The following is a 26,570-nucleotide window of genomic DNA, read 5'->3' on the forward strand; positions in this document are numbered from 1 at the left end:
CCACCTCTGGCAGGGAGTCTGTTCAAGACCCTGAATCTATTAATCTGTTTTTGGGCCCCCTTGCTGTCCTGGTTTGCCCAGGCCTGTGTCAGGCCCTGTTCCCAGGGCAGGGTGGCAAGGAAAGAGGAAATGACTACGGACCTGTAAAGGGTCCCCAGACTGTAAAGGGCTGGAAGGGGCCTTGCAAGATCATCAGGTCCAGCCCCCTGCACTAGGCAGGAAAGACAGCTGGGGTCAGGGGACCAGTCCAGTCTCCTCTTAAAGATTTCCAAGGTTAAGTGAGTGCAACACCTCTGGAGGGAGTTTATATGGTAATTGTTTTTGTCTGATTATTATTATCATTATCTCTGGTGAAGCAGGGCCTGATACTAAAAGTTTGCTGGGAGTCTAAGTAAAGTGCTGCCTAGGAAACCTGCAGGATTTGTCTAGCGTCGTCAGCCTCATCTCCCCATCTTCATGCTCCCACCAGATACCCTAAAGCAACTCTCCTTATTCCATCACTTTCCATATGTCTTGGTCTGGGCTGCTGGATGTGTTAAGGGGGGCATCTCTGCCCTCTACTCACCAATGAGATTGGTTTAAAAAATATGTTGCAAATAATGCCCCAAATGGAGCTGGGTGATTTCACTTGCTATTCCCCTGCTTTAACATGAGACCAGCCTTTTGTAGTGACGATCAGCAAGTAAAAGCTCCTGCAGAGCAAAAGTGGAAGCGGTGCGAGTGTGTTGCACCCGCGGCATGTGGATCAATCATTATTTTAAACAGCATAGACGACGCCTGGCTCTTCCTCAAATCATCCGGCCAATGAAAACAACAAGGAAGACGTGTTGAGCAAAAGCCTCATGGGAACAAAAACAGCCCTACGAGGCTGATCCAAAGTTTGCCAAATTCCAGCTCTGACGGACAGTTCGTTTCGGGGGCAGGTGCCCTGCGCCGGGAATGCTCCGGGGCTGCCCTCGCAAGGCTGAGTTCCTGGCGCTGACAGCTGAAAGGCATCAGAGAGCCTTGTGTCTTGTGATGGAAAAAGAAGGGAGAAGGCAGCCTGTTTAATGAAAGGGGTCACAGACCACACCAGGCTTTAGAGATTATCGCTAGCACCTTGAATGACACCCAGGGCTGAAATGGTAGCCACTGCAACATATGGAGAACAGGTGCTATGAACACTCAGGGGCAAGACAATCCTTTACCCAGCAACCGGACCATCTGCCTGGCAGATGTGTAGGGAGTGGAGTTTTCCAAGCAAGTCAGCTGAACCCCTCCCTGCAAGCTCGGCCTTCCATTGCTTTGGCCAGAGTCGGTCCCCAGTATATGTTTCCATAACACCCAAAAAGAGGGTACATGCAGGGATGGATGGATTGTCTATTGTCCCCCCACTCCCTTGGGTGTTATAACCATGGTTAGTCCGATTTTTTTTTTTTTTTTTGCTAGTTATTTGCAAACATCGCACCCAAATGATCTCTCTGAGAGCCTTAGTTTCAGCTGAAAGTGAAACGTTATGGTCACAGGATAAAATCAAGCATTAATAATGGTCACACTAGGCATTTTTTTTGTTGCTCTAATTCACCCTACATTTGGGGCACACTTTACCGCCTGTCCCTTCCCACAGCTATGGTTATTTATGGGACTTGCAGTGTTCTTGTTGCGCAGAATGAGGAAGTACCATAATATTGCAGGAAGGAATAAAATGGTCAAATGTAGTGAATGAAAGTTTTTTAAAGTTTCCATTGTATGTGTAGGTGTCTGTATAGGACTTCAGTATATCCAAAATACACATTGCTCTGGGTTTAAAGAGAGTTGTGTGTGTATACAGTGCAATTGCATAGCTTAAGAATCCTTGAAGCTTGGCTCACTTTTGACTCAATGTTTTTCAGTAAGGAAAAAAAAATGAAACACTCAACCCTTTATGTCCATATGTGTTTGTCCTGAATGACAAATCTGATCCAAATCTAGTCTTGTAGTCAAGAAGAACTTAAATTGGGCATTAATATATGATTTTGAAATCATTAAGCACGGCTGATTAGAGAAAAATGCTACAGAGCAACTGTACCAATCATGTGTTTTGGAAAAAAATCCCTTGGAAAAATCGTTTGCCAAAGTCCTTTTTTGTCATTATTGTTGCAGTGAGCGCGATAGTTAAACTGGATATATTTCTGAATTGGGAAGTTATATGTTGAACTATCGTGATGAAATATACCCTTAAATGGACATAGCTATGTGAAATGGCAATTATAGCATTGCATAAGTGGTGGTTTTGCAGAGAACACGCGTGTTTTGGTGAACAAGGAACCCCGCAGCACGCTGTGCAATACCCGTGGGTTGTTACTGAATAAAATTGCACCCTGAACATCCCTTCCTGATGTAGACAGTCACTGCTCATGCAGATAGACCCACTGAAATCAGCAGGACTGCTGGCATGAATAAGTATTACTCATAGCAATAAAGGTTTGCAGCAACAGGCCACTCAATGTTTTGTATTGAATGGGTTGGAGAAAAGCGCATATATTGTAGCAAAAGTCTTCGTTCTCTGAAGGAATTGGCAGCTCTGCCCAAAGAGCTCTTCTTTAGCAACGAAATGTGGCTTGCTATTAACAGATTCATGTTTTGCTTGCATGAGTCGCAGAAAGACAAATAATTCCATAACGACCATTACGCACAGGGAAGTTGAAGTTACATGAAAAGTTTCTAAAATATCCTTTCCTGTTGCACTGATCTGGGCTTGAAAGATGGGATGAAGAGGATGACGTACAGTTGAAAACTTAACCCTTGAGGGTGAGAGCATCTTTTCCTTTCAATAAAAGATTTTCTAATTTGACGTGACGCAGCTGTCTAGCTAGTTTTATCCAGAAGTATCTAAGTGCTGTCTCTATTAGACATCTTTTTCCATTAGAGATGTGAATTTTTGCTCGTGAATTGTATCTTACATGTACAAGCTTATAAATATTTGTAACCAGGCATGTCTCTTAGTTCCCTCTCGTAGACCCCATTAGAGGTTTTTATGAGAAGACCTTGAATGGGTTTCATTCTTTCTTGCCATTCATCTCCATTGCAGGAGTGTCGTATCTGAGCGGCACATTCTCCAAAAGTGGTGGGGAGTCTTCCCAACTTAGTCTGTAAAAAAGTGACGGCAGTAAAACCCAGTGTCTGCAGAAGCCACGTGGCCAAAGGTCAGGCAGGGGAAGTTGAGAGCCAGACACTTGTGCAACATTATCACTATCATATCAGTTCCTCTGTGCACATATTGCACAAGGAGTGACAAGTGGAAGTTTTAATGACTCCAGAGCTATAAAAATAGGTTAAATAATACAGGTTTTAATGACTCCAGAGCTATAGAAATAGGTCAAATAATACAGGTTTTAATGACTCCAGAGCTATAGAAATAGGTAAAAACCATTGACAAATACCAGGAGGTACAGGTAAATAGATTTTTGATGAGGTGCTTGAGAAAGTGAACAAACTCACTGCATATTTTGCAAGCACATTGAATAAACTCACGCACGGGCACCGACAGACTGGGTATTTATCTTGACTGTCCGTCAGACAAAAATGGAGAGAAAGTAAATATTCCTACTGCAGTTCACAAAGTGTTTCTTTCTCGCTCTAGCTCTTTCCTCTTCATGACCTGGATTTTTTTGAGGCTGCAAACATTTCATTTTAGAATAGTAAAATGTAGCCTTGCCTTTCTTCCATCTGCATGCCAAACCTGGGCAAAACAGACTGATTTCAACAAACAGATGAAGAACACTTGAAATAATGAGGTATAGATCTAGGGCTAACATGAGCCTCCCCGCAATGGCCATATACAGGATAAACAGAAATGTCCTTTCAATAGCATAGGGAATATGTCCCGATAACTATCAGATACGTGATGTCCATAGTCCATTTGCACCCACACATTTTAGATCTTGCTCCTAGGAAAAGCTGAAATACTTTCCCCTAGAAGTGAGCTCCCTCTCCACTCAGAAGTTGCTCATTATCTGAGAGGATCAAGCCTGTAGAAAATTAAGGAAGTTGTGTCATTCAGTATGTAGCTTGCATTTTTCCCACGGCTGTCCCTGGCATAATCCCCTGAATGGCAGACGGCACATCCACACGTTCTTTATTCAGTAGTGATGTTGCCTTCGTGTTGGCTCAGCTACCTTCATACCTAAGGGTTATGGAGCATCATTTGGAGTTGAAAGAGATTTGGGGGGATCATCTACTCTCTCTGCTATTTTTTTTCTTAATCCGGTTTTGAAAGATACACTCCTGCCTACTTCCCTGATTCTGATCACAACTGAGGGGCCTGAATTGGCAATTTAGGACATTTTAATTCACCGTATGTTCAGCTCCCATAGCAATAAAGGTAGGATCTGGAGGCCTTTTACTACCAAATTGACCAACCCTGCTAAATGCAGGGGTGCTAACAGCCCTGAATCCTCTCTCCCCCTGAATCCACTCTGTTGCTGGAAAGACTAAAGTATCAGGGCGATGGGATGAAAGGTCCCTTTAAAAAGTCGCTGTTCAGAGAGGTCCTCGTGCATATTTACAACAAGATGACTGCTTTGCCTATGTCACAAACCTTGGGGTAAAGCAAACCTGGGCCCAGCATGTTAAAGGTTAATAAAAACTAACACTTTCCCATTTACCGCAAAGTTGGCTAATTATGTTTCCTAATCTGCATTCTTTGTATATCTCAAGGGAAAGGGAGTTAGTGGTTAATAACACTCACCCGAGTGGTGAGAACAACACATGGAGCTGGCAGAGGGAACTTGACAATTCCTGGAAGGAAAAGGGTTAAGAGCCAGCAATTTTCAACACGGCGAAGTGTGTGACCACACTTTCATTCTCTTCCTTACAACCTCCATTATTTAGACCCTTTAGTAAAATAATGACAGGTTCATGCCCAGTGGAACAGCCCAGGGTAAGAGTCTTTTTTTATTATTATTATTATTATTATTATTATTATTATTATTATGTAAATACTGAATACAAACAGAAAGGCCATCAAGTGAGTAGACCTTCGGATGCTGGTTGGTGAGCTTCCTACCAAAGGATCTCGCTAGTTCATTCTAGCTGAGCCACATGCAGTACAACAGCTCGGAAAGCAGTCAAAATGAGGAGATAGGGGTGCAATGCCAACATCTCTGGCATGATTGAGATGTTCGGAGATTGCAGTGTGATTTCTTGCAGCTTGTTTGGTTGATCTTTATACATGGGGACAAGATCTTCAAGGGTAGGAAGTCTTGCAGGTAAAGAGACTTTCCCCCCCCCCTCCTGCCCTGCATCACCTCGCCAAAAGCTCTGCAATTCTTCTTGATTGGAAAGGTCTGAGGTATTGGGAGTCTGCATTGGCCTCTCTCATTACATGAATATGTTATTGTGGGCAAACACGCGGACAAGTTCCAGTGGGAAAGGGAGTGGTTGGGGAGAGAATAAACACCAAACCGTGATGGAAATATACAGCAATCGCTCTGTTTTCTGTGCAAGATGAAGGCAGTACGCGTGGCCCTTTGCTTCCCTGTACCATCTGCAGGGCTGCTACTTAGTTTTCTGTAGTTGTTTCAGCTTGGGCAGGTTCACTCGCATGTGGGATACTTGACGGTCCCCAAAAGCAAAATTATTTGCATTTTAAATACATCTTGTTTATGAGGTCAGATCCTGCTTCTACTGATTGATTGATTGATTTGTTCAATTTTTTGCTACAATACTTGATTCTGTTGGGGCCAAAAATTGGTTCAGGAGTGAAACAAATCGGAGTTCAAACCCTATGCTGTTTCATTGCATTGCAGTGTCCGCACTGCAATTCTCTTTCTAATTCATTTTCCATTTGTGGACCTGTATCTACTGTATTCAATGCTACATTACACCTTGACCCCGGGATCTGAACTACGACTAATGTTGTTCTGTGCAAAACCTGATCCTCCATCTACCAGATCCCATCAGAAATTGCTGTACAGACTATTGCTGTCCATGGCCTCTGCCTTTTAGGTCACTCTTGTCACCTGCAGAATACAATTAATACCTGTTGGAGCTAGGCTGAAAAACATCAGGGTTTTAAACAGAAGAAGAGGCATGTTTCTGTTTTCTTAAAAAAAACAAAAATTGTTTAAAAAAAATACTTGTTTCCTTTAAAAAATTAATCAAATCCGCCTCGGTGTCCAATCTGTAAGAGAATAATATTGTTCTAAGAAGCTGCTTATACTCCAGGGCTTTAAAGTAATTTAAAATATCCATTATTGTCCTTTTCCAAAGAAGCAGGTATATCAACCCAGTATGCATAGTGATCATTACAGTCCAGATCTTTTCTTATTGCTAAAGAGAGATGAAAACCTTACCTTGTCACAAATGTCAATAGCTTCATTAAGAGACGTACCACAAATCTGTCTGGGAGAGAGGAAAATGGGTCTATTATTGCCTTCAGTGGGGTAGGCTAAGGATCTGCATCCAATGTGCTTTTGTAAGTCTAGCACCATATCAGTAGCTTGGGCTGCCTGGGTTGTATGGGACATATGTTCACCCAAGCAGCATGGTGATGGTGGGAGAGATGATGAGAGGACAAGGAATTTGAATGCTTTTTCCTTGGCTGCTTTTGAGATGCGGTCGATTCTGATCAAATGCAGCTCCTGTACAGATGAGGAGTCAAGCGGATGAAACAAATAGGCCTTCGCTCACCACCTAACCAAACCCAGTGGGTCAAAACTTTTCAGTGAACTCCTTGGGATCCATTTGATTGATTATCTGCACCGGGTCTTGTAAAGGTCACGAAAGGGCTCTGGGGTGAGAGAAAACCATGGACTGCGAGGAAATCAACTTCAGTAAATAAAGGTCACCTTTCCCTTTCCTCCGCACTCATATTTCTGGGTTGTTCAGCTTCCTTTCTGCTCGGCACTTTGGGGCCAGATTCTGCTTGGTCCTTATCTTGGTGCTTTCGTGTTGCGGGGAAGGGAGGGAATAAGGATTTTTCACTTGGTTTTCATGCATGCAGGGTTCAAGAAGAACTGCAGTCGGTGCTCGGAGGAGCTGCAGTCCTGCACAGACGAGCTGCGGTAGCAGGCACTCTGCATCGGGGATTGCCGGGGAATGCCTTTCCTGGGGCTACTCCACATGCAGGCAGAATCCAGCCTTGGCTTTGTAATCTCCCTAATACTTTCAAAGTTGGCTTTGATCCTCTGATATTATTTGAGCTAATGCCCAAATCCTATTAAGCAAACACAGAGGGGAAAGGATTATGCCATTTTCTTATCAAATATACAAGGAAAATCAACAAGGAAATTCTTAGAAAGTTACGCTTGCTCTAGCCCACAGCTGGTAGGGATAGCAGGAGGCATCGCAGCTCACCTGCTGTCTACGCGGGCTGCGAAACCGAGTCACAGAGGTGACGTGTTTTATTCTCTAAGGGCTGGTATTTGCTTTTGCTTTTTCTATATGTGACAATGCTCAAGAGAGATGTCATTTAGGTTAGTTCAGTGTCGTTTTTTTTAAAGGGAAGTGGAGAAGGGGGTGAGGGATTTGCTTTTCTCCTCCTATTAATTGATCGGATTTGAAGCAATCGCAGTTTCCTGCCCTGTGTGGCACGTACAAAACGATCTCCTGAAAACCTTGCACGAACAGCTCTGGGTCTGTAATTCATTTATGAGTGTAAACCCTTGCAAGGAGTCACAGATCGGGAGACAGACTGGTTTGACAGCACGGACAGATGTAACAATAGTCCATTACTGGGGGAGAGAGGTAGTTAGCTGTGTTAGCCTGAAGTCAGGGGGAAGGCAGAGTAGATGTGCCCCTTACAGACTGACTAAATCCGAGATAAATCCTGCTTCATTTAGTCTATGAAGGTGCAAATCTACTCTACTTTCTGCCTTCATTGGTATAAATGGATAAACCTTCAGTATGTCGATCTAATAAAAGATATCAGATTCACCCAAAGAACCTCGTCTGCTTATGTCCTTAGGCCAACACGGCTACAACCTGCACCCCAGCATGTCCCTAACATTTGAATGCATAGTGCTGTCCTAAATTAAAATACCCCTGACTACACACGAAAGGGTCTTTCCTGTACCAGGGCCAGGAAGAACTCCAAGTCTGAAATTAAGACTGTCGTGATGTGGCACAGACTATGGGTAACGTGTGAATGACCCTGATCATTGAAGGAAGCATAAAAGAAAAAGTGAATTAAAGGTGCCAGGTGTTAGTAGTCACATCACTCCATGAAGCACTGGAAGGTGCTTGTATACTATAACCATGATGATGCTGGTATAAACGCTTTAATAGAAAAGAATAGAAAAAATATATTAGCCACCCTTATAGATGACTGTAAAATGCCATTGAAAAGCTTGCCTATCTCTCCCAGCTATACAGTTGTTGTTCTAGTAGAAGTTACGACCGGCAAAAATCCTTGCCCGTCAAAATTTAAATGATCTGTAAATTTTTGACTGCCTGTTCTGCCCTTTAAAAGGCCGAATGATTAAACTTGCACATCCATGTGCAATTGGATCAAGGACTTAGTTATGTGCATTTAAAAATCGGATTCAAGTGTTTTTAGACAAGGTAACCCCCTCTTTCTCGAGTATTCACTGTCCTGTAGTTCTTAATGCTTTCATCCTTTCTTTTAGTTAACAGGAACTGCATGGGATGGAGTAATATTTGTCCTCATGCTTCATCAGAAGTTTAAATTGAACTCAAATCTTTTTAGAGGGTCAGAAAAAAGGCAGAGATGCTTTTTATAAACAGTTACCATGCACCTCTGCACTTGTGATGCTTGTGCACGACTCCTCTGATGGAAAAGAGGAGTGATGCATCAAACATAACTGAGCAATTTAATCCACTGAAACTCCAGGCAATACATTAACGTGTGCTGACTGTTGTTTTTCTAGCAAGAACTATCGTTGACCTCAACCTTTTTTTTTTTAATGCCGGTTGTGTTGCAAATAAGGGCAATAAGAACAAATACTCTTGATAAGCGAACAAAACCAAGACACGGCTTTCCGTGCTCAAAAAAAGAATCCATAATTATGGATCAAGTGCGTGTAATGCTTCCCTTTATATGGTTATGCTCTTCTAGTACTCTCATCATCTCTGGTAAAATTAGCACTTCAGTAATTATACTGGGCCAGTCCCCCAGCTGGTAAACTTTGTGTATTTCTGGTGGGGGTGGTGAAATGCAGGACTGATTTGGCTTTTTTAATTCCATTTCAATAAGGCTCCTTTATATAGCACAGCAGGGTGATTTTCTCTGTGTGCACATGTGTATGCACACGCATGCACACCCTTGCTACTTCCACGGTGCGATGCAGTGCATGGATCTGCAAATCACCCTGGCACAGCCTTTACAGGGATCTGTCAGATGCCGAGTTAATCATACAGTGCCAGGCCCTTTTCTGCCACCTACCTCGACACCGAATAAAATGAGAGGAAAGTGCAAGGCTCCTCTGAAGCCAAGTGTGCTGTACAAGGATCCAGGCCCTGCTTGGTGGGTGTTGGCACAATGCTCCTGTAAAATAAACCAGGGGGTAGGAGATTCATGTGTGTGTGAACACCGGGTGCTTTGTCGAACACAGGGAGAAATGTTCTCATATGCAGACACATGATTAATTAGGGTGCTCCTTTCTCAAAGGAAATCTGATTCACATACTACTCTCACTTTGAGAGCAATCCCATTGACATGTGTGGGGCCACTTTTCCTGAGTGTGAGTCAGGCTTAGAAAAAGTCCTGGCCCTAAATCTGGATCAAGAGTAACTTTCCTCTTAGGGTGGGTTGGCAGCAATCTTTCCTGCTGTTCCTCTGAACTTCCATTGTATCTAGATTTTCAATGTCCATTTATGGCCTGGAGTGCCCTTGTGCTCATTTAAAACTAATCACACGCTATCCAGAAATGAAATGCTATAATGAACCCAACGGGCTCCTCATATATGAGGCAATTCCAGGACTATGCACTATCCCACATGGTTATTTCCCTGTGTCGGTGACAGCAATGGGACTTTAGCCTTCCTGTCTTGTCTGTATTAAGGCGTTTGTGTTGCAGAAGCACACAGGGATCCCAGTCATCTGTGGTCAGGGTCATCTCGTGTCAGGCAGTGTACAAACCCAGAGCAGAACTGATGGTCCCAGCTCTGAGAAGTGGCATCCAATGTGTATAAAGGAGTGGTGGAGGAAATGCAGGGATATAATGCCCCCGCATTGAAAAGCAGTGGTCACAGCGCATGAGCTGCCTAACCAATGTTGGGCTTGCCACATGCATAAAGCATCAAAGAGAGCTTGAAGGAGGAGGATGTGGCAGATCTTCATATCCTTACCCCATGCCCCTCGCTGTGCTTGACCAGCAGAAGCAAGCAGGGCTCCTCGTAGCGGTGATATCTTTTATTAGACCAACAAGATTTTTGCAAAACAAATTCTTGAATTGCAAGTTTTCAGGCACAAACACCAGTCACTGGGCATCGGAGAAAAGAAAGCTTGCAATTAAAGCAATTTTTTGGCAAAAATCTAGTTGGACTAATAAAAGATATCACCTTTACTACAAGCCCTGATGGCTTTTTCCTTTAGACCTACAACCTGGCTACCTGACCGGCAGAAAGCACAAAGCCGTTCCTTTGATAAGGCGGGCTTACGCGTTCACAGCAGACGTGGTGCTGAGTGTGGGATGATTATTCAGCCATTACAGCTCTGACATCTATTTCCTGGAGTACAGGAGATTTTATATAGTTCAGTATAATATCGCTGTTGTTTCTTCGTCTCGCATGCTCCGTTCCAAACAAACGGGCGACATTTAGCTTCTTGTCACTGATACCCCTTGAAGTAAATCTCTTTGGCTACAAATAGCTTGTTGCTTTATTTGAAAGGTCCCTGGTGGAATGTAGCCAGTTTTAACTGGCTATATATATCTATAGATATATCTATAGATCTATAGATATCTATAATAGTGTGTGTGTGTGTGTGTGTATCTATAGCTATATATCTATATATAGATGGATTGATATCTATAGATATATATAACTGTATGTGTATGTATGTGTATATAGATAGATAGATGGATAGATATCTATAGATGGATATAATTGTGTGTGTGTGTGTGTGTGTGTGTGTGTGTGTGTGTGTGTATAGATAGATGGATAGATATCTGTAGATAGATAGATAGATTGTATATGTATGTATACCTAGGCTGGCAAGTCGAGCAGCTTCTGCTTCTATCTATAAAGAAGAAACATATAATATAAATCAGCTTGACTGCACACATGCAAGATGGATGTTTACAGCTGGATCTTTTATTTACTTGTGTTAGTGTGAGCCAGTGTGCCCTTGGATATTAACCTCAGGGGTAGATGTAGGAAGCTCTGCGTTCGAATCCCAGGTTGCATTGTAACTGGACAGTATCGCACATGTGCAGTTTCCCCATCAGGACTAGGGTTACAACAACACCTTTTTATGATTTGAGAATCAAAGGAATGAAGCCTAGTACGATATAAAGCACTCCATGAGCCTGAAATTGTATCATGAGCATCCAGAATTTGGGGGTGTTCAGGTCTTGTACGGACGTGCATCCAGGAAAGGCCTGGGACAGAGAGAAAAGGAAGGGAAGTATTTGCTGGGTTGAGGATAAGGATTTTTTTTTTTTTTTTTTAGTCTACACTCCTTGTTTTTCCAGAAACATTTCATTAAGTGCCTCGGCTGCAGCCATGAAACAAGAGTCCTGGCACATTTTGACTGCCGAGACCCGTATATTTCATGACCACAAGGTGGCGCGCAGATGACCCAAAATATTCTCGCCGGCTGTGTCAAACTTCGGAGTGTGTGTGTCAAAGCGTTCAGCATGTCCGAGTGCCAATTTCAAACAGAAAACCTAAGGGACGCTCCTTTTTCTGGCCTCCTTGGTCTGTTGTAAACTGAAACAGCATTTCCCCAGGTCGGGAGGTCTATAAACTGGCACCACACCTAATTTTCAACAAGTGGATATAGCTCACCTAGAGCCAAACGAGAGTGGTTTTGCTTTTTGGGGCTTTGTGCTAAGCTTTGGTTGTGGTCCAGCCCGAAGGGGCCTTTGCTTGGAGCAAAGCTAGAATTTCAAAGGAACAGGATGGTTTTTCACCTTAAAAAATATAAGGTCCAGCGGATATTTAAAACCAACCTAGACCTACTGAGGTTCAAATATATTTTGGTCCCAGGTGCATCCCAAGGATTGGGTAGATGATGCAACCGTCTGCCCCTCCTGGGGTGCGATTTGATTTGGACATTGACCCTGGGATGGATAGGAGGTGGTTTCCCATTTCAGGGACAGCATTTGAGACTGAGCAAAAACTTGGACGGTGCATGTAAATACTGCAGTTTGCAGAGTGGTGAAGAGAAATAAAAGCATGAACCCAAATCCAGTTCTGGACTTGGAAGCCATCAGGATGCAGATAAGGGTTTTCCAGCTTTTGAACGCTGTTTATTTGATTTGTTTTCAGCCAAATCTAGAAAAAAGCATCTTCAGTTCTGGATCCAAAACAGAGGTGTGATCAAAACCTGGATCTAAATTTGCCAGGTTGACCCTAATCTATATGTGCTTCTTGCATCACTCTGGTACCTCACAACTTACCCGATGTGTTGTTTTGTTAACTTTTTGCTTGGTTTCAACGTCAATTTGTTACCCAAATCTAAATGAGTTTCCAAAGACTGTTCCACTAACCTCATTTCCCTTCTGCGCACGTCATCCATAATTGAAAACATGGGAGGCACTTTAAAATAGTTCAATTTTCACCCAATGTTCCTTCCTACAAACACACCTTTGATGCATGTAACTGCACTTGCAATTTGCTGAGATGAGTGTACAGCTTAATGCTTTGTGGTAGGTAGACAACTCAAGTTAGACCTCCTGTGCGGTGTTTAAGATGGGAGGAATAAACAAAGGGGTTATACAGTATGTCCCACATCTGAAAATCAACTTCACAGAAAATATGCACTAAATGATATATGATAATGGGGAAAGGAAATGCCATCTGCCTTAATGAATGGTGGCGGGCGGATCTGGGAAAGTTGTCTTTTATAAGAAGCTCTTGTTATATTCCCTGTACCATAAACTAACCTTGACTGCAGAACAATAGTTCTGAGCAGTAGGAGAAAATAACTGAGATGCAACTAGTCCCGCTGAAACATGGGCCAGTGCAAACAGCTTTGTTCTTCCCTTTTGTTGTCAAAACTCTGCTTCATCTGGCCTGGTTTGATGGCTTCAGAGAAAAAAAAACAAATGGGTTGAGCTCTTCTGAGCACAGTTTGCATCTTCCCCTTGTGCCAACAGAAGTGCTAGACTTTGGGGCATGTCTAGACCACCTCAGCATTGCCACCTGTAGTACCAGTGTGAAACCTGCCCTGCCTATTTTCACCTACTCGGCATGTCCTGGAAATAAAGCACTGTGGCCCCCTTGGAGTAGGTTTGAGTACATGCCAGTAAGCTCATGGGAGACGGGGACCCAGAGAGCAAGGGGTCATTCATGGGAGTTGCACTGAGCTATCGCCTCCTGTTGCTGAGATGCACTGAACTATCACCAGAGAGCAAGGGTCATTCATGGGAGTTGCACTGAGCTATCACCTCCTGTTGCTCAGAGGTTGCCCTGCCACAAGAGCACACGATGCACCCATGTAAAAATGTGTGGAACAGCCACTTCCTACATCTCCCAGCTCTGGTTTCTACTCTCCAGATCTCTGCAAGAGCTGAGTGTGCTGTGGAGAAGACTTCCCTTTGGAGCAAAATAATTCGTCTTGCCCCCACAGCTAGGCTGTACCTAAATGGCACAACACAGTTTGTTGTGGGCCTGATGCAAACCTCCCCATTAACTTCCAGGAGTTTTGGTGCAATCCCAGGTTTTGATGCGAGTAACTGGTTTTTGCTCAGGTTTGTGTTAGCTCTCTCCCTCACTCAACCCTATGTGCTCTAGCTCCCGGGTAGATGAAGCAAGGCTCTCCTGCTCGTGCACCCATGGCTGCGGTGCTCTCAGCTGTGTCTTATTCAGGAGGCTGAAGCGAACACCACTTGATCTTACCCTGTCCCATCATACGTAAGAGCACAGTAGCTTTGCACCATGCCTCTCCCACTGCATGATGCCATACCAGGAGACTCCGCAATCCACAATAACCACACCACATAGATCATAGAGAAGTAAGGCTAGAAGGGACATCAAGAGATCATCTAGTGCAAACCAGTGACCTTGGTATTACTAGCACCATGCTGGAGCCAGCTGAGCTAAATGACCTCTGTCTAGTCCAGTGAAACCACTGCCCACACTGTCAGCAGTCCTGTCAAGGGTCCTTCAGCAGGACAAAGATTGAATAAAGGTGAAATGCTAATTTGGCAAGGCTGGGTGGCTGCTTTACAGACTTCATCCATAAAATAGGTTTGGGGAAGGGTTGTTCTTCTACTGAATGTTTTTTCAATGTTGTTGGCTTTCCTTTTGATTTAACAAAACCCTGAGGCCTCGTGTCGTGAACATCTTTCCACATCATTCTCAGTGCAGAAGAAGGTATGGAAGTTAAAAGGCTGTGACGCAGAAAGGATGAAGGGGTTAATGGACCATCGCAAGATATAGGGCAGTAACATGCTGTTTATTGCCATGTCTTCATTCATACAACATCACTGAATGCATTGCCACACTTTATTGTACCTCAGTTTTATATTCTCATAAATGGAATAAAAATATGAATGCCATAAAATACTATAGGAATTGCCAGATTGGTCCAGACCAGTGGTTCATCTAATATCCTGTCGTATTCCCAGATACAGAGTGTGTGTTTTCATCCATTTGCTTCTGTTTATAAGCCTACCATGAACGGGCACATCTCCCCTAGACATGTCAATGCAGTAGTGAGGTCCACTATTAAAGGTTCAGAAAAAGATCCAGAATACATAGGGAGAACAAATAGCAAAAGCAGGACAGCAATGCTATTTTATGTAACAGATATTCTTTCCAGAATACAAGATCTTTGTGGATATTATGAGTCTTGACTCACTCCCAATTATGAATCAGAAGCTTGTTTTCAGCATCCAACTTATTTTTCAGTATACAACAGTATAATCCTAACAGTGATACAACTACAAGGGAGCAGGCAACCAAAGATTGCATACAGAAAGGTGATTGTTTGAAGTTCACAGAATAAATAAGACTTTAGTGTCAGGATAATGAACACAATTTAATAAAGGCACATTGAAAACTATTGCACATTGAATACTAGTAAAGCTGTGCGGAGGATGAAAGCCACGGAGGATTTCAAATTTGATTTCATTCTGAAAGGGTCAGAACACGGAATATTTTGAAATATTCGGTTAAGTAATTACAAAAAATCATCTTGAAGAGGATTGGGAGGTTTCATTTTGACAAGATCAAAAGTTTTGTTTAAAAGTTGACCTGTTAAAAATTATGATGATATATAATACTATAAAAATAGAAAGAAGTTTTGAAATGCAAGTCATTTTGGCATGAAACATTAAATCTTTGTGTCCTAGATGTCAAAAGGTTTCACTTCAATGTTTTCTGGATTTATTTCCTCCAGCGTCACCAATATGAATTCATTGATTTTTATTTCAATTTTGATTTCTCAAAGAAATCACAAAGGATAAAATATTGCAATGAATTACAGATCCAGCCACAATGTCTCCAACAAGCTTTAATGCAATATTTGACAAATTTAGCCCATTTTTCTTTTTGCAGATTGACCTGGAAACCTTTTAATTTTGTCACTAAAGAACACAAATTAGTCTTTAGATGGTTTCAGAACCTTTTATAAAATTTTCCTTCTGAATATTTTCAGTAGGGCTGGTTACAAAAAGAAAAATCACTATAAATGAAAGGTATCCAGGTTGTAGCTGTAAAGATTTTTTTTTTGGCAAAAATCTTGTTGGTCTAATAAAAGAGATTATCTCTGCTATGAGTCCTGATTGATTTTACTATAAATGAATTGATTACTGCAAAATATTTTGGCCACCAAAAATTAGAATTTTCTAAACTTCCTATCACTCTATCAACTGAAAAAAGATCTTTTTTGTGAGATCTTTTATTGGACCACCTGTTGTTGAGAGACCTGCTGCACACCTTTTGGGCACCAAGTGCCCTTCCCCAGGTCGCGTGCCCAAAAGCTTGTCCAACAGCTCTCCCAATGATACAGTTGGCTCAGTGAAAGTTAGCACAAAAAAAGCCTTGCCTCTTGACATTTTCTCGACTATCCTGGCTACAACAGCACTCCAACCTTACTATACCAATTAAAAAAATTAAAAATCTGTAAAAAGAAAAAGAAAAAAAGAAAAAAATTCAAAATTGAAATGTGCAATTCAAATTGAAGGGCTATTCTCATTATTTATTGGAAAGAATTGTATGGAGCTTTCTAGGCCCCACATAAAATGTGGGTACCCAATTCCCAATTAATTGGGAAGTCAGCTTATAAATCAATTAGGCAGCACTGACAATTCGGACTACAGGGCACACATCACACTGGATAACTATATTGAGTGTTTGTCTACACTGCAGTCGCATACTGTTAGAATTAATTCTGTGTGATAATAGTTGTGAATGAGCTCGATGTCTTAGGGATGCTTTCAGGAAAGCTTGATGACAGTAACTTAAATTGCAGTGAACAGCTAGATCTGAGACTCCAATGAGCGTCTACTTAAGGTCACTGAAGTTTTCTGATACGGTATTTCGGTCGAAGCTTGCTTGACAGCTTCCCTGGGGTCGTCTAGTTCTTCAAAATTGCTAATCAGGGCAACGGCACTAAATGATTTCTCCTTGACTTTCAGGGTTGATGAACCTTCTTCTTTCTCCAGCGTTTTCTCAGTTCTGCTCCAGTCTTGTTCCTTCCTGTCCAGTTGCTTTGCACTGCAATACGGGGCATAAACCTCCGTGGTTTCTTCAAACTGTAGGCAGTCTACTCTGTAGTATTTGTTCTTCACCTGTAAGACATCATTGAACCTATGGCCCCAGAGAATTTCCCGAGGGACATAGGAGCTCCTCGACTGGTGTGACGTTCCAGTGGAATCTCCCGTGTAGACAAACGTAACCAGGATTTCAAAGCTGTCCCTAGCCAAAGCTTTCCGATCCAAACCATACAAAGGACTCTCACGGTTGATCTCATGTACAATGGTCACCGGCGTAATGAGTATAATCTGGTCATTTAATAACTTCAAGTCCTTGTATTCCATCGACATTCGCCCTTCGTTATCTTCCTTGTAGCGCAGGAGCTGAGCTCTCACTGTGCCTTCGACCATATGGTTTGGCCGAAAATCACCTATCCGCCACATGAGGCAAAGCTTGTCATCTCTTAAGCCTACAACAGCGTAGTAGCTGAAACGGATAGTCTGAGCTCTTTTTCGAGCTGTCGCCATTTTAGCCAAAGCAGCTCCAATTATGAATGTGTCAATAATACAGCTTAATACTGACTGTAGGATCACCATGAGGATGGCTACAGAGCACTCTTCAGTGACACAGCGGAAGCCATAACCTATGGTAGTTTGGGTTTCGAGAGAGAATAAAAATGCTCCTGTGAAGCTGTGGACGTTAGCAACGCAAGGGTTGATGTCTGTATTATGCAATAAATCTCCGTGTTGGAGGGCTATCAGCCAAAAGACCAAGCCAAAGAACAGCCACGAAAGGATGTAGGACAAAGAGAAGATCACGAACATATGGCGCCACTTGATGTCCACTAATGTGGTGAAAATGTCGACCATGTAGCTCTCCCATTCCCCAAAGATGTGTTTGAAATACACGTTGCAGCTCCCATCCTTGTGGAGAAATCGCTTCTGCATTCTTTTCATCCCTGCTCCAGTGCTTTCTTTGCAAGCATTTTGGCAATTGAGCTTATTTCCTTGGGGGCTGACCAGCCTATTGTGACCGCTGCTGTGCTCAGTCATCTTCATGTTGGCTCCGCCAGCATCAGCTTGAAAGAGTCATTAATGGTTCAGTAGCTAATCGTTTTCTCGCCTCATTTGAAATCTATAAAATAAAATAAAAAGAAAGAAAGATTTGGGGATTTATTTGTTTTGTACGCTGGCCATTCCATGACACCTAAACTATGCTCATTAACTTGGAGGCTGTCAACTGTTCCTATTAACAGTTACAAAGATTGGGTAGTGATGTTGTATTTCATCTCCAAAGGCTATAATGGCAAAGAAAAGCTTGCTAGCAATCTTCTGACCTATTTTAAGATTTGTTTTTTATCCAGTCTAAAGAGGCAATGGAGACCACTTTGCTTTCATCTTTGCTCTTCTACATGTATGTCTTCTTATCTTTTTGACAAATAGCATTTCATCACGAGGGGCTACCATGAAGTATAACTGGAAAGACAAGTATCCCCGGAAGGGACAAATGGGCAGGACTTGGAATAAATGAATGATTCCTTTTAGTTATTAACCATTCTATGCTTCCAGTGGGATTAATCATTTCTCTGCTTGTTTTTCAAAAGTAGAAAATTAATTAAATTGGTGCTCATGAAAGGTGCTTCAGAGGTTTAGAGTAGCAAGTCTTCCAGACCTTGCATAGCTTAATCTCCTTAATCCTTTCAGTCCTTAATCTTGAAACTGAGACTAACTGAAGGGTTCTCAGTAAAGATTAGTTGTAATGATGCCATTTTTTGTGTGTATCTGGGGGTTTTATGTATACCCAGAGAACTAGACCAAGAGTCCTAAGCTCTGAAATATGGGCAGCTTAGAAGAAGTTGAAATTCCTGTTCATTCTGCTGCTTTGCTTTCATCTAACAGTAATTAGTTCATCTTGTCCCCTGGAGAACACAGCATCACTCACACCTCATAGAAGATGCAAGTTAAGACGTGGCATGACAATAGCCTACTTTGTGGGCCCAAACTATAAAACTACAGGAAAAAGGCTCATCACAAGGGTTCCTCTAAACATTTCTCTAAATGATAAACCTTGTTTCCAACTGTTGGCACCTCAAGGAGGATGCCCAATCCTAGATTAAAGTCCTTAGGACAACGCTTTGACACACACATACAGGATTGAAATGTTAAGGTAGATATGCCTAAAGGTATTTAGGCACCTAACTTATTGAAAAAAGAGTTAGGAACCTAAACTGGACTTGGGTATGCCTCTAATATCTGGGCCAAAGTGTCAAGTGAAGCAGTCTCTTAAGGAATGATGTAGGCCCCAAGATTCAAAATTCAGCTCTGTGGGCCAAACGTTGCTCTCAGCTATGCCACTGTAAATGCAAAGAAACTCAACAGAAGTCAGTAGATTGACATTTATGCTGGTGTGACTGGAAAAGAAATGTCGGACTTGGAATCATCTATTCTCAGCGTGCATCAGACAAACAACATGGAAAAGTACCGGGCATATCTGCACACAAGCACATCACACGTGTGCATACTTCTACCTTCATTTGTGATCACAAAACAACTTATGCCAGGAGTGCTTTGGTTTTCTTGTACAATTTTGCAAAGATTTTCTGGCAATCTTGCTATAAGGTCTCATCTCCTTTTTTCCCAGGATATCATGTCATGTACAGGCAGCCAGTTGGCCTGTTTCATCTCTCGCATCACAATAAATCGAGCCCAGCTCCATTTACATCACTGGTATTCTACCGCTGTTAAAACTAGATAAAGTTAGAGGAAAACTAGGACTGTAATAGATTGTATTTCGTTGGTTCGCAAAATCGTTGGCGTCATTCGTTGGGTGGCAGAAGGATTTTCAGAAAGGGGGTAAAGGATTTAAATGTTGTTTTTTTGTAAAATGTCTTTGAAAAAGTGCCTAAAAATGTTAGGAACACAAAGTCCCATTGCAAGTCATTCCTTTGGGAGGTTTTGGAAGTCTCCACATCAGCAGTTTGCAATAATGATCATCCTGAGCCTGTTCTGTAGACGGCAAAATAGCGGTGACACTGAAGGAGTGATTAGCCAATGCCTTGCATCTACATAAATGATTTCCCCCTGTCACCTCTACCCCCCCACCACACACATGCACAGCCAGTACATACATCACCCCATATGAGTTTAAAATGTTGACAAAACAGAACTATAATATTTTGTCGGGGTGGTTGAAATTTGTCATTTGAAACTTTTTTTCACAATTTCTACTGAGATGGTCTGCCCTCCTCAAAAAAAAATATTTTGATTGGAAAGATTAAACACATTTTTCTTCCATTTTTAGCTGTAAATTTGAAGTTGTGTGTGAGACACTGAAAAGCCAACATTTTCCAGGGAAGGTAAAAACAGTTTTCCAGCCAATTTAGTGTTTTGTACCAACCCTGCGCCCACTTTGCATGGGTGCATACAAGAGCACAAGATGCAGAGCAGTGGAGAATCAGCATAATACATCTTGTATGAACTAGATTAACAGGCTAAAAGTTCGTCTTCCATCCAAGGAACAATGACAGGCATGCATAGATGCTATTCCAAAAACACTTTGAAGCCAAACATTGTTTCCATTTCTTTCTTTTTTCTTTTTTTTTTTTTCAAGTTCAACAGTGAATGTGACATATGGTGTCATATCCTCAGAATGTGGCCTTCATTAAAAAAAAAAAACACACAACATTAATGTTTCCAAAAATATTTCTTGGAATACATACAGTCTTTGGAAATATTCATAAGATTTGCTTTGCTCATGGCTTTAAAAGTTCACTGTAGTTGCGTCCACTGAAGACTCTTGACCTAACCTTATAGAAAGTAGTTTTTGACACCAAGTAAACTTTGGAAACTCTTGTGTTTTAAAAAAAAAAGCCTCATAATGTGAGGTGTGAAAAGGAGACGAACTGTAATCAAAAGCCAATCTAAAAAATAAATAAAAAACACACTGCAGGTTACAATTTTTTTCCTTCATATTGACTGGTTTTAAAACAGTTCCTTAAAAATACCCACAAATACCATGAGAGTCTAACAGCAACAAAACAGTTCATAAATCAAGGGCTACTGGGTTGATTCTGCTCTCTACTTTTGCCAACAGAAAGTCATCATATTTTTTAAATGTCATTTCGTTGGCACCCTCTTTCATTTCTATTGGTGCTGGCAAGACTTTTCTTCTGAAGCACACTATGGTTGGCAGAAAGCTGTGAGTTGGGGGCAGCTTTGAATCTGTCGCAACCAACCCAGAGCAGTGTTGGAACATGGGCTTGCACAATGGGACTTGGATCTCTGTCGGGGTTCCTGGGTACAGCTATATTACTACTACTATTACTGCTGTTACTACTACTACTGTGGGTATACTCATGGATATTTGCATGTGACCTATCTTTAGCATTAAAACAAAGATATGCAACAGGAGCATGAAGTCAAATTTTCCCAGCCAGCTGAGTGACTTCGGCGCCTTCATGGCCTTGAAAGTCTTAAGAATTTCTGAAAAGTTTTCCCAAGTATTTTGGATATGTGATTAAAAAACACACGACAAATTATTTTAGCGTGAACATCAATGATTAATAATGTTATTATAATTATTGATGCAATGGCTCATTTATACCGACAATCCTTAGCATCCCTTCACAACATAAAAGCACTTCCTCCAATGACCCTCAGTGAGCAGCCAGTAATATAAACCCTTTTTAACTGGTGAAGATACTGTGCTACAGAGACGTTGCATGACTTTCCAAGAATGAATCATTGGTAGAGCAAAGATTTGAACTCAAACACCCTTTGCTAAATCTATTGAAGTATGCTGCCGTCTACAGAACAGGCTCAGGACGATCATTATTACAAGCTGCTAATGTGGAGACTTCCAAAACCTCCCAGAGGAATGACTTGCAAGAGGACTTCGTGTTCCTAACATTTTTAGGCACTTTTTCAAAGACATTTTGCAAAAAACCCAACAATGAAATCCTTTACTCCCTTTCAGAAAATCCTACTGCCACCCAACGAATGACGCCAACGATTTTGCGAACCAACGAAATAATAGGGGGAAAAAATCTGTGATATTCTACGTACACCAAAGCTCATGGATCAGTTCCTGTGAATGATTCTCAGATGTTGCCAAGGAAGTTTTTCCTTCCCCTTGCTAACAGTAATGTTTGGATGAGAACTTCCATTTTTTTATTCTTTTCTTTGTTCTTGGACATGCTTGTTCGTGATTCCTCTTGCCCCACCTCCTCCAGATGTCATACATTTTGCTCTGTTCCTCCGAGAAGGAAGTGTGTTGAAACTTCCCCAACTCTTGCGGCGCGTTCTCGGAAATATATTTCCCTAAACTGTTTGCTGTTAAAAATAGAGGGGTAAGACCAAGCATGCTGGGAGGATGCTTAGCTATGAATGAATTTCATAAGGCTGGAAGATTGCACTATGGGAAAGGCCTGGTGCTTCTTCTAAGTCTTCCACATGTATTACAGATCTGAAGTCTCTTAGCCTCACTATTCTGGGTCTGGCATGCACACAAAATGACAGAAGACCCTGATTTCAGGCATCTAGGTATCCAAAGACCCACTTCATATCAGTGCCTTTATAAATATTGCCCCTTAAAGAGAAGAGAGAGACATCAGATGGGAGAAGAGATGCACATGAAGTGCCTTTCCCAAGGGCACACACCAAAACCCGATGACCCCCAGTTGGGAGCTTTAGCAAAATGGAATCGGGGCAAGAGTCAGCCTTTCTAGTGTATTTTATTTGCACTTCTCTTTTTTTGGGGTGGAACCAGAATGAGCAGATGTGAGAAAAGGGCATGAACTCTGATTTGGCTTTTGTTGACTTGCTCAGAGCAGCAACAATAGCTTAGGAGCTCTAAATATCCAGTTTAGCACTTTACTCCCAATAAACATGGCTTTCAACTAAGCCACAACATTTTATTGCCTCTGACAGCGTTCCATTGAGTCAAGTCTTTATATAGCACCTTCACCTCATGTACTCCGTTAGTTGTCGTTACACCCATCATGATGACATTTCCCCATTATGTAAATAGGGGTGAATTTTTGTTCAGCGTTACTTCAGTCAACAGTCTGTTTGTAAAATATTAAGCAAAACAATGTGAAAACTTCTGTTCCAAAATAATTCTGGGCTGCGAATCTGATTAAATCAAGAAGAAAGCAAATGGAAACCTGCAAATGGAAAGGAGCACTCTCCCTTTCACCCCAGATGCATCCAGTGAGTTTTACTCGTAGCATGGGGGTAGGAAATCACATCCCATGCTCCTGCCTCGCATGCAAGAGGATCTGAACGATTTCCAGTTTTAGGCTTTGTTGTGTAACTGTGGAAGATTTTCAGTTCAGAGACCGAGAAATGGGAAGAGCTGCAGTATTTAGGGCTCCTTTGGAATTGAGTCATACCCTCGTTTCTCTTTCATAAAAATATTGTAGGGTTAAGACTCTAAAAGGGAAGTATCTTCTTTTTATCAGCCTTATGACGATGAGGGCCCTTGCTCAATTCTCCCAGCCCCAAAATGTACTAAGATGACTCGTTCAAAGTCTGAAAGTTTTTCCTCCTTTGCTCTTGAAGGACATTATTTCACTACTTCTTCTCTTCACTCTTTTGGGACTGCCAAAACGGCCTTCTGCTGGGCCAGGTTTACCCCTGTCTTCCAGAGACCATGCCTGATGGCCCTCCTAATGGCTCATGACAAAACAAGCTCTCTGTTAGAGCTGCAAGCCCCACAACCTCCTTCCTGAGAGGGAACTGCTCTCACGTCTGAAATTCTCCACTCTGGCTCAAGTCCCAGCACCTGACAGAGCCCAATTAGGGAACTGCCCAATTAGTATGCAATTAATTCCAAGTATGTCCACAACTTTCATTGACTTGAAAGGAACTGCACGTAGGACTAAGTGCTTTGCTGGATCATGGCAAAAAAACCCCCAACACATCAGACAGACCCTGTGTTCTGGATCAGAGTGTATCTTAATATTGACTTAAATGGGAGTAGTATCTGGACCATGCTAGTTCAATTTAGCCAGAGAAACTGAAATCCATTGTAGCTCCTTTGAAGTAAATGGAATGAGGTGTTTTTTTTCAAATTTCTCCAGTTTCTGTTTAATATAAATTGTTTCATTGTTTTGATCTCCTCCGCCTGGAAGACGGAGCTGGAGTCTCACTGAGGATGGTAAGGCTGCCACATACCAAGTGGCAAGAGGACCGTGCCAAGCAAATGTGTTACACCTCAGCTCTACAATTTATCCTGTTATGAGCAATGCCTTTTTCCTACATCCTTTTACATATTTCAGGTCTGTTCTTTCAAGAACAACTCCGAGAATAAAAGAAAATAGTCCAAATAAAGGCATAAAAAACATGTTTTGAATAGGCTGGACTGTGAGTTGGGTAGAATAAAAATACAAAGCTATTTCTTGGACTACACATTCAAAACCTCAATACAAAGAGGAGACTTAGAATATCAATATAAAGTGTTTATTAAACATTTGAAAAGACAGACATAAATAGCACGCAGCACCAGACGGATGCACAGACTTTATAGTCATGCAATGGTGCTGTAATCTGCACTGGAACATCTCACAGCAACAAATATATTGACATTTAATTCGTCTAAGTGAAACCAGATCTCATTTAAAAAAAAAAAAAGGAAAAGAAAAGAAGGTGGTATTTGGCCACTGAAGGTTGAGAAAAGAGGCTCTGAAAATCGATTTCACTTGTTGACTGACTCTGTTAGGTGATCGGGGTCATTGAAGACAAAAGAAAGAAATAACCCAGAGCTTTGCTTAAAGTTTATACCAGCAGAGATTTGAACATTTTGTTTTACATATCCCATGTGCTAATCAGTGTAGACATCTAAAAACCATGAGAAATCAAAACCCTTTCAGCTTGGAACTGGCGAGTCGAGGGCTCTCTACCATCCGTCTTCCCACAGGTAATTTGGAGTGAAGAGAGCAGAAACCACTGTTATTTAAGGGAGCTTCCTTTCTGCTTTTTAACCCGGTCAGGGGAACACACATGAGAAGAAAAAGAGCAAGTTCAGTAGTTTCCATGCCATAGCAGGCAGGTGCAGCACTCTTTTGAAATTTGGGGTTGCAGTGCAAATACCAGAACATCATTTGAACATCTAGACAATCAGGACCAAGTAAAAGGGCCACCAGGCAGGACCATTTTCTCCTTAGGACTTCAAGACTTTGTAACTCATCCATGCACCACACCTGGAGGGCTGCTGAACATACGTGTGGGACAACAGCAGCAACTAATAATTAAATTTAGTCAGGTAATTTACATTTATAATTAATAACCAGTTGCATGCAAGCGATTACAACTAAATATAAGTGTTGATGTTGCAAAGAAAGTCCTCCTCCTTTCCAACCCTAGTGCACTGATCACATACTGAACCCACTGAAGGTTACTTTCAACAGCTAAATGCATTTGCAAGCTTAGATTTCTCCACTCGGAGGGCCTCATGGATCACATTCAGCCGACAGAGGTGCACAAAAATCCTTCCCAAACTTTTAGGAACTTTTCCACCAGATCTTGCTGGCAGAGAACAGCAGAACAGTTTGTTGCAGCTCTAAAAAGGACATGATGTAATATAATAGATTCAACAATAGGTAAATGGCAGGTCATGAATCCGATTAGATAATGCTGGCCACTTTCAGTGAACGGAGCCAACACCTTCAATTCTGTTGTTTGCAGCGTTTTCATTTTGCTATACGTCCTCTTCAAAAACAACGGGTTACTAACAGCGACTGGATGTGGGGGCTAGGAGAGCTTTGTTCTGCAACATCACTTAACATTCTTCAGTATCAAAGCCCGTTTCATCTCATACTGATTTACTGGATTATAGTCACGGCTCTCTTTTCTGAAGCATAGAATATGCCCTGCTTTGTAAGTCGCATGGCTCTTAGCACGGTGCTGGCCTGTATCATACAGTCGAATGATAATGCAGGAGGACGGTGATAGGAAACTTCAAGGTTACTGCTACGGTCTTTTCACTTGTGCCTTAACTCTAGTTTGCTGGTAGAGTAGGAAAGATGGGAAAATGTTTCATAGCACTTTTCCTGGTATGGAGTTGGTGTCTGCAGCTCTGTGTGTTTAAGTGGGAATCTTGATCCCTACGTACTCCACTGCAGTCTACATATAGCACGTGGTAGGGTTTAGCTTTATTTAATTGGGTGCTGCGTGGCGTGAGAAGGGCTGGAGTGAATGCTCTTGAGAGCACTTCTGAACAAATTGCTGCTTGGAGGTTCATGAGAGTGGACTCTGTATCCTAGGACATTTCTTTCAGTCCTTTGTTCTTATATGTGTATAGAAACAGTCTGATAGACCCTGGATAGTGACTCCCTGCTGCAGCCAAAAGGGATAATGGTATGAAAATGGTAATATGATTTATCACATTAGGGATAATGTGATGAATTGTAGGAAGAATGAAGCATCTGTGTTTCATGCCAACCTCCTTGCTTCTAAACAGATGCCATTTTTGTTGGTTTGATAACGTGACGCCCATCTGAAACTTAGCTGCATCAGATGAGTTGGAAGCTATGCTTCTAAGTTACACGAGACTACGTCGCTGTAGCAATGACGGGCGGGCACGAACACAGCATCGGCGGGCACAAACCGCAACACCGACAATGCTGCATTGTAGCCGGTTGCTACTGTGCAGTAGCATGGGGAAAAGTGTGCGACGTCGGTATTGCACAGTAGCACCAGTCACTGGTGCACGTGCAGACGTGCCCAGTGCGAGCTTTGGAAGGAACAAACTGCCAAGATGTTCTGGGAATTCACTAAAAGACA

General features: G+C 42.0%; 1 protein-coding gene across 9 annotated transcripts in view; it reads right to left on the reverse strand.

Annotated features, from left to right (window-relative positions):
* Positions 1-2,455: 2,455 nt before the first annotated feature.
* The window catches only part of KCNJ16 (potassium inwardly rectifying channel subfamily J member 16), a 49,640-nt gene continuing 25,525 nt past the window's right edge, over positions 2,456-26,570 (reverse strand). For 2 of the 9 annotated variants that reach the window (XR_002092429.2, XR_009463781.1), the window contains one exon: positions 2,456-6,363. Coding sequence is in view for 2 of the 9 variants with exons in the window: in XM_006273002.4 (XP_006273064.3) it covers positions 16,572-17,846 (1,275 nt within the window). In the remaining 7 variants the exon portion in view is untranslated. Of the gene's footprint in view, positions 7,178-9,364; positions 9,467-14,526; positions 17,923-26,570 lie in introns of those variants that run through there. The other 7 variants (XM_006273002.4, XM_019494379.2, XR_002092432.2 and 4 more) reach the window with 6 other exon arrangements.

Source organism: Alligator mississippiensis, chromosome 8 (assembly GCF_030867095.1).
Source record: "Alligator mississippiensis isolate rAllMis1 chromosome 8, rAllMis1, whole genome shotgun sequence".
NCBI classification, from domain to species: Eukaryota; Metazoa; Chordata; order Crocodylia; family Alligatoridae; genus Alligator; species Alligator mississippiensis.